This window comes from Mesoplodon densirostris, chromosome 18 (genome assembly GCF_025265405.1).
Source record: "Mesoplodon densirostris isolate mMesDen1 chromosome 18, mMesDen1 primary haplotype, whole genome shotgun sequence".
Taxonomy (NCBI): Eukaryota; Metazoa; Chordata; class Mammalia; order Artiodactyla; family Ziphiidae; genus Mesoplodon; species Mesoplodon densirostris.
This window is the reverse complement of record NC_082678.1, coordinates 51,973,694-51,986,288: the sequence shown is the minus strand read 5'-3', so window position 1 is coordinate 51,986,288 and position 12,595 is coordinate 51,973,694. Positions and strand designations below refer to the sequence as shown.

The 12,595-nt window shown below is 33.9% G+C and overlaps 1 protein-coding gene across 6 annotated transcripts in view; it reads right to left on the bottom strand.

Annotated features, from left to right (window-relative positions):
- NF1 (neurofibromin 1) overlaps nt 1-12,595 on the bottom strand; it is a 261,641-nt gene that overhangs the window by 186,016 nt on the left and 63,030 nt on the right. For all 6 annotated transcript variants that reach the window (XR_009530430.1, XM_060082451.1, XM_060082452.1 and 3 more), the window contains 5 exons: nt 11,859-12,049; nt 7,041-7,147; nt 2,642-2,709; nt 2,322-2,397; nt 1,412-1,569 (listed from right to left, as the gene is read on the bottom strand). Coding sequence is in view for 5 of the 6 variants with exons in the window: in XM_060082451.1 (XP_059938434.1) it covers nt 1,412-1,569; nt 2,322-2,397; nt 2,642-2,709; nt 7,041-7,147; nt 11,859-12,049 (600 nt within the window). In the remaining variant the exon portion in view is untranslated. The remainder of the gene's footprint in view (nt 1-1,411; nt 1,570-2,321; nt 2,398-2,641; nt 2,710-7,040; nt 7,148-11,858; nt 12,050-12,595) is intronic.

The following is a 12,595-nucleotide window of genomic DNA, read 5'->3' as shown; positions in this document are numbered from 1 at the left end:
CAATAGCCAGGACATGGAAGCAACCAAAGTGTCCATCAACAGATGAATGGATAAAGAATAGTGGCACATATATACAATGGAATATTACTCAGCCATAAAAAAAACCAAAATTGAGTTATTTGTAGTGAGGTGGATGGACCTAGAGTCTGACATACAGAGTCAACTAAGTCAGAAAGAGAAAAACAAATACCGTATGCTAACACATATATATGGAGTGTAAAAAACAAACAAAAAAAGGTCATGAAGAACCTAGGGGCAAGACGGGAATAAAGACGCAGACCTACTAGAGAATGGACTTGAGGATATGGGGAGGGGGAAGGGTAAGCTGGCACAAAGTGAGAGAGTGGCATGGACATATATACACTACCAAATGTAAAATAGATAGCTAGTGGGAAGCAGTCGCATAGCACAGGGAGATCCGCTCAGTGCTTTGTGACCACCTAGAGGGGTGGGATAGGGAGGGTGGGAGGGAGGGAGACACAAAAGGGAAGAGATGTGAGGATACATGTATATGTATAACTGATTGACTTTGTTATAAAGCAGAAACTAACACACCACTGTAAAGCAATTATACTCCAATAAAGATGTTAAAAAACAAACAAACAAACAAACAAAAAACCCTATGCTTAGGGTCGGGTCTTCCCTGGTGGCGCAGTGGCTAAGAATCCACCTGACAATGCAGGTGACACAGGTTCGAGCCCTGGTCTGGGAAGTTCCCACATGCCACAGAGCAACTAAGCCCATGCACCACAACTAATGAGCCTGTGTTCTAGAGCCCACAAACCACAACTACTGAGCCTGCGTGCCACAACTACTGAAGCCCGTGTTCCGCAACAAGAGAAGCCATCGCAATGAGAAGCCCACACACCGTAACAAAGAGTAGCCCCTGCTCACCGCAACTAGAGAAAGCCCGCGTGCAGGAACAAAGACCCAACGCAACCAAATAAATAAATAAAATAAATAAATAAATTTATTAAAAAACTATGTTTAATACTGTCCTTTCTGGTAAAAGAATGCAACTACAGGATTATTTTAAGTCTTTAATCAATGAGTGTTATCACTGATATCATATTTTTCCTCCAACTAAATCTATGTCCAAGTATGTCTCTGCTAAGGACAGGAAACAAAAAAACCTACAATGATGCAACTAGAAATGGTCACCTGAAATATCATGCTTACAGAATGCTAAGCTTAAAGTAATATACACCTTGAGTAAAATAAATTGCTTCATGGGAATTCCCTGGCGGTCCAGTGGTTAGGACTCGGTGCCTTCACTGCTGGGCCTGGATTCGATCCCTGGTCGGGGAACTAAGATCCTGCAAGCCGCACGGTGTGGCCAAATTAAAAAAAAAAAAAAAAAAAAAAACTGCTTCACATCTGGACATGATGGAAACAACTTTGCCCTCCTCACCTTATTCATGTTGTTTTCATCAACCACATCCTTGGAAATATCCTGGATTATTTCTGGACACAAGATAAGGAGAATGATTTGTAGTGGCCAAACTGCTGCTTTACGTTTGGTGCTTTCAGCAAAACCATCCACTAGGTCAAAGAGTTTTTCTGCACACTCTATGTGAAAAATATAAACATTAAATGATATAATTAGATGAGAAGAAAATCTCTGGCACTAAATTAAAAGCTGGTGCTATCCAAAAACCCAAAGGCCACATTTTTAAAAGATAAACTTGGAAGTTCACTTAACTCAGCAAATTCATTCAATTCAAGCAATGTTATATGGTCTGTGTATTAGAAGAGGTTATATTGTCTATGTATTAGAACAGCTATCTTGATCCATCCTAGAGAAGTCCAGATTTTAGAATGGCCAGACTTGTATTTAGTCTCAATGTGCAGGGCCTTATGCAAAGTGTGATGTATCCAAGAAACGAAGACTGAATAGCTTCTCAAAGGGAATTACCAAAGCTCTCCAGGGGTCTATTCTCCTTCTTGCAGTTGTGTCTTGAGAATTCCAAGTGGGGATATTCCTACTTTACACACATCTCTCTAAATACAAACTAAAGCCTCAGAGCACACACAGAAAAAAGGTGCTTCACTACACCAAAGAGCCATCAGTATCCAATCTACAACTCTAATTAAAGATCAGAGCTTCATTTCAAACTTCCTTATCCATTTGCTCAAAGGAAAAAGGTTGAGGCTAATTTAGAAATATAAGAAAAAAATAATACTTCCTATTTGACATAAGTTGAAAAGATTAAAAGCACCATAATAACAAAATAACTTTGAAAATGATAGGTTTTTACCTCATAAGTAAGAGTTTAAAAGACAAAAACAAACAAACAAATAAAAACCAATCTTATCCTTACCAGCCATATCAGTCTGTGGAATCTGGTATAACTTTGTAAATTCATCTGGATAATTTTCTACCCAGTTCCAAAATGCCTACAAATAACAAAACATATGTTTTTATGTCATATTTTCTTAATATAGTAAATAAAATAACATATGCCTCCAATTATATCACAAAATTCTAATTTCCTTCGGAAGAATATTGCAGTGCAGTCTTCCTAAAAATTAATGTGAAATTATCACTCAAGTCATAACTCCTTGATTCAAAATCCTGAAGACAGCAACACTTATAACCAAAAATTAACAAAACTTTAATATCAAAGAGGTTATTACTTACTTTTTCCAGGCTATTTATAACCGCTAGTTGTGCAACTTTCTTTAGGGCTTTAAATTTAAATGCTGTTTCTGGAGAAAAAAAAAAAAGTTTTACAATTAACTCTAGTTTAATTAGTTAACACAAATACAATTCAGAGCTACTGGTAAAAATAACTTTCCTTTTATATACAAACTTTTGTTCCAGTATTATTTATAAGCAATGTAAAGGTAAAGATAATTAGTATAAGCCAAAACTTCACTGGTTATGTCCACTAAAGACCAAACTGAACCTTGAACTTCAAAGGTTGTTGTGAATTTTTTCCTTTGTTTTGTTTCTAATAATAACTACATTTTTAAAAAATGGCTAAAATATACGGTCATTGTAGAAAATTCAAAAAATACACAGCAATCTAAGGGAAATTTAAAACATTATCTATGATTCTACCATTCGGAGACAATCACAGTTAACAGTTCAGTGAATTTTCTCCCTTCCCTTTTCCTATGCATGTATAAGACAAATACATTTACCATAACACAACAAAACCTGTTCATATCAAACCTATTCTTAACATTTCACATCATATCCCCAACTTTTTCCATATCATTAAAAATTCCTCACACATATATTTGATGGCTCTATTACAATAATAATATTACTTGAACAATTACAACATGCCAGGTATTTTCAATCTAATATATTTAATTCTTTCAAAATCTTAATGCTTTCAGGTATTACAGATGAGCCAACTGTGTTTCTGAGGTTACAGATCTAATAAATGATTGAATTGGGCTTCAAAGCCATAGTCTTTTCAGTATGCTTTGATGTCTTTCGGGATATTTAAGTCACTGTATTAAGTCACTGGTTATTGAAATATTTTCCAATTGTTGCATATTTATTTCCAATACTGCACTATTATAAGTAACATTAATACTTTTATATCCAAGTCTTTTCCACATTCCGATTATTTCTTTAAGGCACATAAATACCTAGAAAAAGAACTGTCCAAAGAGATGAATATTTTTAAGGCTCTTGATAAATATTGCCAACCTGATTTTCAGAAGGGTTGGGCCAAAGGCCACTCCCACCAAGAAGCATATGAAAGTGCCCTTATCACATCCTTGCCATCATTAAATGTGTTCATTTCTTTTATTCTACTAATTTGATTGTTCAAAGCAGTAGAATGCATTTTTAAAATAAGACTAAACATTTTGCCATGTAAATATATTAGATATTTTAATTTCCTCTTCTATAAATGTATTGTCCACATTTATAAAAAGATTTATATCTGGAAAAGATGACTCTTCTATAAACTATATTACTGGTAACAGTCTCTTGGCAGAGAACTCCCCATATGGACTTTTAATGAAGGGATGCAGGTACTTATTACAATTACACAAATATCTTTATAAGATAGAGATGAGTCTACAAGTTATAAAATTGTCTAAATAATCCTTTAAAAGTCACTTTTTTCCCTGGACTTGGAAATGAGCAACTTGCTCTCCAAGTCAGTTTTAAAACATACCCTTCCAACCTTCTTTGCTCTTGCTCTCCTTTGACTTCCAAACAATAGCATTCCACTTTACAGTACACTTGAGTCTTTTTGCCTTCCTATATTCATCAACTTTACCTTTATGACACTTTAAATGTGTTATACACAGTAGTCTATTCTCAATTCCAATGTATAAATATTTTATATATACTTGTAGAACTCCAGTTCTACAAGTTTCTGACTGGATACCCTACCAATACCTCAAACTCAATAGATCTAAAACTGAATTTATCGTTTTCCTGGCCACCTTCTTCTCTGCTTTAACCAGCTTGCTCTGTAACATTTGGAGATACTTACCTTTAACATCACATACCTAAATTAATCACCAAAAGCTATGCAATGTATTCTACTTCCTAAATACCATAACAAATTGGTCTCCACCCTACCCCATTCCATCCAGATCTCCACTATCCTTATTTCTACCTCACGTTACTATACAACCAAGTCCCAGAAGTTCATGTAACTTTTTATCAAATCATCCTGCAAATTTCAAGCAAAGTGGCATATCTAAAATAAAATACTGATCAAGGTAATTTCCACCCAAAAGCCTCTGCATCACTTCCCATGGCCACTAAAATAAAGCCTAATAACCCATAAGCAAAACAGTACAGCAGTTAGGTACTTTGGTTCTAGAGACAGACAGATGTGACCCTGCCACTCAACAGCTGTATGACCTTGTAAGTGTTACTTAAGCCTCAGTTTCCTCATCAATATAGGGGATGATAATATTATTATTGATGATATTATTATTGATGATAATATTATCATCACCCTGTTTCACAGGGTTACTGTGAGTATTGATGAGAAAAAGCATGTGAAGAGCATAGCGTGACATCTGGCACATACTGAAAATGCAATAAATGCTACTATGTTTTTATTAATATGATCTGACCTACTCTTGTACCTCTCTATATCTTGCTCTTTTCCTCTTAACATCTCCCACCTCCAAACCCATAGATACTTATTCTCTCACTTTATGCTCACTCTATTTAGCTTTGCCACACTGCTTTGCAAATAATCTGATAATATATTTGTCTCATAAACCAGGCCATGAGCTCCAAAGGGAGAGATTCAATACTTTATTAATCTTTGTAAGCCCGGCACTTAGCATGGTTCCTTACATACAGTTTCCCAACAAAAGCTGCTGAATCGAATTTAAAACACATCACTACTTTTATTATTCCATATTACAGGAAGTTTCCATTCCTTTCACCATTATCATGTAGAACCATCTTTTGCTGGTCTATTTAATATTAGCTTTATATTTCACATTTATCAGCATAAACTCTAAATTTATGATCATAAGGAAGCTTCATTCAATGGTGATAACTTACCACAATAAAAAGAAAGTAATTTATCCACACACTTAGTTTCTCTCATTCATGCATGGAGAACCATCTCAATTAATTATTATTGATTAAACATTTCTAAGAAAACTGATCTTTAAACAAACAAACAAAATCCATAGGCACCCTGGACTAGATTTCCCAAATGTCACTGAACAGTTATGAAAAAAAATTACAAAACTCCACTTACATTTCTTAAACATTATACAAAGATTAAATCTCTAAATACTACCATTCACTTCCTTAACTTTTCAATGTTTAATGATAAATATTAAAATCTTGAACTTTCAACCAACCTGAGTGGTGGTTTATTATAATGTAAAATAATTGCTGCCCACTTGTCTGTATCTTGACATAACAGCTAAAATGATCCATTTTTCCTTTATTAAAGTTACTGAAAAGTGATTTAACTGTTGCTTGGTTTTATAATGGTAACGATCTAAAATCACAAATTCTGAACAAGGTAATATAGCTGGAACACAGCCTTATAGTATTCATCTATATAGACACAGCCTTTTTACATCTCTGGTGAATAGTTGTTGAGTTTAAAGCAAATGTTAAGAAAACTAAACATAGTATTTTGAAAATTACACACTGTAGAACTGTTGAGGTTTTCAAAGTTAGTATAACTAAATCTCCTTTTAGGTCAGACATTAAAAACATTATTGACAATTCCTATATCAATATACAAAGTAAAATAAAAATGAGTGTGAATCATATACTGTAAGGTTCCACATTTAAATTAGCCAGGATCCAATATTACATAAAATTAAAACACAATTTTTGTGAAATGAATTTAGGTATTTATACTCAGTTTATTAATAATACTCAATGATATTTGATTTATATTAACACATTCCTGCTTACCACAAAAATTCTCTCATTTCCTTCTGATAGTTTATTTCAATCAACATAATCAAAGAAAGCACTTTCCAAAGCTTTAAAAACACACATTTTAGGCATTATAACATTCCCATGTGTGACTACTATTGACATGTTCTACAAGGAAGCAAAACTAAGCACTGAAAGAGTAAAAGACTTTGTAATGCTATAAAGTTAGTAAGTCAATAACAGAAATGAAAACAGAATGTCAGAAATGAGATTCCTGACTCAATTTCTCCTCTCATCGTAAGAGCACAATCTTCTAGTTCCATCTGCAATGAAACTTTTATATCCTGCTAAGCTATCTGCTTTTAGCACTACCAATAGCTAAACAAATAACTTCTATAACCTACTAGCTACCCTCAAGAGGTGAAATTCTAGAAAAATTAAATAACAGCATCCTCACATTCTCTTTATTAAAAGGAAAAATTGTAGTTGAACAAAACTTTCCATTGCCAAGACTTAAGATACTCATTTTTGCTACTGAACCATAATGTATTACTGTCCATTTCTCAAGGACATTTGCACTATAAAATCCACTTTGATGTTCTAGCTCAACACAATTTGTATAATTAGTACATTCAACATACTGGTTTTTCACCCACAGTGATTAATTTCAGATATATCATACATTTAAACTTACCCTTCAGGAGTCGTTTTAATTTTGCACAATCCACATTGATATACTGTAACAATTCTATATCATGAACATCAACATTGTCTTCTGAACAAACAGTCAATTCCTGTAACCTGAAAAGTAAAAACCAAAAATAATTTATCAACTGAAGTCTTAGGATAGTCCAAAATTCTGAATTCAACAGACTCTTCTCACCCTAATGATGAGTTTATAAGAGAAAATACACATATAAAAATAAGAGAATAAATTTAATGAAAATCTAAAGGAACATAACTAATCCAGGGGCTGTGACAAAAGAAACTGTGATAATCCAGTAAACTTCACAATGTACATCAAATTACCATGTTGTACAATATACAGAATTTAATATACAGAATTTTTATTAAAAAAAAAAAGATCACAGCATGCTGATAACTGCTGAAGCACAGTAAGAGATACTTGGATATTTGAAATACTTTCTCTCTGCTGTGTGTATTTTAAAATTTTTTCTATAATATAAAATTCAAATTTCAAATTATAAGTTAAAAAAAGATAAATTTTATTAACCTCTATTCACATCAACTAGACTTCAGAGACATGAATGACATTTTATCTACATTCACAGGATACATTTACTTTGTATTAAAAAAAATAAGTAAGCCTTTATTCACTGCGCTTTTCAGTCTGTACGTGTGCTTACGTGATTATTTAATTAGTGTCCCTCTCTCACAGAACTTAAGCTTGTAATGACAAAAATCTTCCCAAACCCCAAATTTCCCTCTTATTAAATATGAAGTTACCAAAAATGTAGAAAAATTTAGCACTTAACAAAAATATAGATGTTTAAACTGCTAAGAAATTCACTTAAGCCTAATAAATAAAAGAGGTTAAAGTTTTCTTCCTTTTTTTCACTAACAACCACAGAGGTCAGCTTTTCAAAAGTTGGTACTGCTAATCTATTGTTGTGTGCTTCCTAATGAAGCTTGCTTATTTCAATTAACAGATATCAAAAATGTAAGCAATAGAATGAAATTACTTATTTTCATAAATGCAGAAAGAGATGTGTGAAAAAGCACAAATAGTACATGACCTTATTCAAAATATTAGCTCAAAGTATAACCATTTCAGTATAATTTAAAATTGACATTAATCATCACACTAAACCTTCAGTTGCTAAAAATGAAATCAATGCTATTTCTTCCTTCTCAAATTCCTCTTTCACTCACTTTAGCCCATAGATGTATAGCTAACATTAAAATTATTCTAAGCACTTACACTAATGTTCTTCTTATCATCAGGGTGAGAAAAGCTTAGCAGTTCACACTGGGAATGAGAAGGTCCTCAAAACTGATTTACATGCTACAAACTCCACAGCTGCTGCAAAGAGCCTAAAAATATGGAATATGACTCCTTAGGAAACACAACTTAATAAATCAGCAACACCAACTTTTGAAAAGCTAACTCTTGTGGTTGTTTGTGAGAAATGGAAGAAAAGTTTAATTCCTTTTATAGTCCAGTTTTTACCACAAGGAAGGAACATTTTGTGAATTTATAAGGCAGAGAAATCAAATAAAGGGTAGTCTGGGCAAAAGAAATGAAGTGGAAAACCTATCACTAAAACATCTAGAAAAACTAGGTAAACTGAACAACAACAAAAAGATATTTTAAATGTATAGAAATAAAGCAAAACAAACACTAAGTACCCACCCAAGTCCAGAAATGGAAAGGAAACTGAAAACCAGAGATGGTTTTGAAGGCATGATCTAGCCAACAAAAGAAGGGTGAGAGTCAATTAGATTTTTTTTCTCTCCTTAACCTAGGGGTCTGGGGCTAAAAACATCCACACGGGACTGGATACAAAGTCCTGTACCCTCATAATGCAGAGAGTAGAACCAGAGGCCTGCATAAAACACGGCTAGAAAGGGCTATGCACTTCCTTAAAAAAAGAAAGAGACACTGAAAGAGAGACAGAGACATAGAGAAAAGAGAGGGAAGGGAGAAAAATCTATTACCAGCACAAGAAGCCTGTCTGCTCTGCCTAAGCTTTGGGTAGGGGGAAAAATCACCCAGGGCTGTCACCTTACAAGGGTTGGAGGCCCACATTTGTACAACCCATACAATCTGGGGCTGAGAAATTAACAAAAATATAGGTCCAGAACTGGGCACTTGGCAAAAGCAAATGCAAAACCATCACTAGGATACTCCCACAGTCCCAGGCTACAAGAGATTCCCAAAGAAAATAACTGCACTAAAGATAAATTTGCAATCAAAGCTTACAAAACAGAGAGAAAAAATTCACTGTGAATGACAGTTGGCACACACAAACAAATGAGATTATTTAACCATCTTAAAGAGAATATATAATAAGTATGTTTTAAATAATTCGACATATAAGAAGAAATTTTAAACTATTGAAAACAATAAGAAACCATTTTTTAAAAACAGCAGATTTGTAGAAGAATCAAATAGAACTTTCAAAGTCATTGAGTCTTCTGCTTCTGGTATATGTCAAATTAGATATTTTTCAGGACCCTCCAACGACAAAACAATTAGATCCAGTGCATTGTATAATAATTCTGTGGAAAAAGCAGCTAATGCTCTACATAAAAGAGTACTATGAGCCACAGAACATGGTATACTTCAGCAGAATAAAAAAGTTATCTTATGATCTGTAACTCATATTATTCCCTTAAAGAAAAGCAAAGGACAGAAATATCAAAAGCTAATGTTAATCCTAAAAGAGAAACATCCACAGACAGGTAAAACGGTCAAGCACAACAAATTTTCATGATACTGATTCATCTAGTACATACGAAGTATAAAATCAATCTTCAGAAAGAACTGCCATTCCAGTTCCTTGCATATTTTGTCACCTAATGCTACGACAGCAGTGTCACAGGATAACCCCATCTAAATTAAACCATCATAATGGTCTTTTAGGTAAGTGACCCTCTAATAAGATCAGCTCCTATTTCTGGCACCAACTAAATGAAACAGCACATGTAATTGTCTGAAACATGAATTTCATAGATCCCATTTCTGAGCAGTCTGTCCCCTGAAAGCTAAAGAAACTGGCTTATTCTGGAGACATTTAACTTCTACTCTGCAAACAGTGAACTAGATTCAGGAAATACCCAAAAGTTGTCTATTTTTACACGTGCCAATGCTGCAAAATAAAACCTTTGGTGACTAGAAGATTTTTAGAGTTTTCAGAGGTGGCATATTTGCTGTGTTTTATTAAAGCAATTCATGTTTGGATAGACTAAAAATCATTTTACCCTTTTGATCATTTTCTACCTTCAATGTAAGATTATTTCAAACAGTAAGACTGGTCTAGTAGTCACCTAAACAAAGAAGGGGTTTGGTTTGTTTTTTTATCATTTTAATGCATCCTATTACCTAGGTGTTTGCTACCTTACTGCTTCAACCAGTGTACTATTTACTCAGAGTATGAGATGCTAACACTCAAGGGATTTCATGAAGACATTGTTCTATTGTATAACCATTACCCTACACTATCAGTCATATTATAACATTAGATAAAATTTTAATTTTCTTTGCACCACAATTCTGATGAGAGGTTGAAAAATACTGTTGCCCAGCATCACGATCAAAGAAATGTCATTTTTTATTAAAAAGACTGCAGGATTTTGAAGCTAGCCAGTTCCGCCTAAAAACCACAGCACAGATTCTCAAACTATGATGTATGTTCTCATTCACATCTGTTGGAAAACAACGTAAGAATGAACTAAGCTAATGGACATCCACTGCTCACACAACACAGACAAATCAAAGATGCAGGTGCCATTAAGCAAAGGACTGCGTTAGTCTTTGATCCACTGAATCACTAGGTGATTTCCGTTATACTTCCTACTTGGTCTTAATTAGGGACCCATTTGACTCTACTTGCATGAGAAAGGCAAATCGTCTGCATAAAATTAAGATCCAGAGTTACCTGCTGCCATCAGCTACAGTTCTATACCCATTTCTCCATCTCTAGCATTATCACAATGAATGATCACATGATGATTTCTAAGCATCAATAAAAGCTTAAATTATACTTATCATACAATTTTAAAGCACAGCAGTGGATATTATAAAAAGGATTTCATCAAAATGCGGCTGACACAGTGGTACCAGGAAGCAGCCAGGCACAATAAAATGGACAGACTCTGAAGCCAGCCAGACTTTGTAGTTTTGGGTCCTCTGTTACTTGGCCCAGCACCTTGATAACTTCTTTAGTATTAGTTTGCTTACCTATAAAATGGGGTGTCACCTACATTTCAGGGATACTGTGAAGATCCAACAGCATAGCACATGCTGTAAATGCTCAACAAATGGGAGATTTCACAGTTCATACACTTAAAATACAGTTCACTTTCTAGAATTACTCATTTCCTTTTGCTTCCACACTGCTGGTTTGGTGTTTTGTTTTGTTTTGTTTTTTGATAACTTAGGAGCTTGTGATAAGGATCAGAGCGTTAAGATCATTAGAATTCTGACTACTCATCAATTATTCTGATTGACTAATTTCATTACAAGGAATAATACGTTAAAAAGCCAAACCCAAAATTTATACCTATCAATAGTATTTAAAAAAAAAAAAAAAAGCCCAGTCATGGGTGACATTTTTTCCTAAAACTTAGACTTTCAAGTTTATCATAGTACTCACATTTAACTGTACCCACCAATAACACAACATTACAAAACAAAAATTTCTAAGAAATCAATGTATAAAATTTCAACAGAAGCCCACAGGTTAAACTCATTTCTGTCAACTTTTTACTTTTATGTAGACAAATTTTATATTACTTACAATATTCCTATGTAAATTTACACACTAACCTGGTAGAAATTCGACTAAAGACTGCATTGAAGTTGTTGCAGCTGAGAGAAAATAAAACCCCAGAGGCAGAATTCCGAAGTTCAGCTGCATGTTGGTTTCCCTCACGACAAGTGTGAAGAAAATGGCAGATTTCTGGCAGCAACTGTTTGACCAGCATTGTTTCATCTAACCTCATCGTGTCCTTTGGTTGCTAAAATAGAAATAATCACATAATTCTAAAACTTTCTTAAACTTACCTGTAAATATTTTCTATTATGGAAAATTTCAAATATACATAAGAGAAGAAACAGAATAACGAACACCCATATACTCATCACCTAGATTCAACAATTGTTAATATTTCATCATGTTTGCTTTATCTATCTACAATTAGTTTAATAAAGAGGGTGGTTCCATCTTTCACTTCTTAATCACAAGAAAAGTCCAGGTACCCCCATCCATCCTCCTCAGCACCCCAATTTCTGCTTGTTCCCCTGTTCATCAAATCCCCACATAAGCCCTTCCCTTCCTGGGAATCCCTAGCTTATTGTGAGTCCTAAATAAACTTTATTCATATTCACTGGTGAGTGCACTGTGTCATCTATCTCAACATCCAAATTAATTCCTGGGTGAGCAATCACATCTACCTTTGTGCAGACTGACCAAAACAGATAGATATTACTTATTACAAATAATTTTGTTTTGGTTTAACCATTTCAAAGTAAATTACAAACATCATTACTTCACTACTAACTTA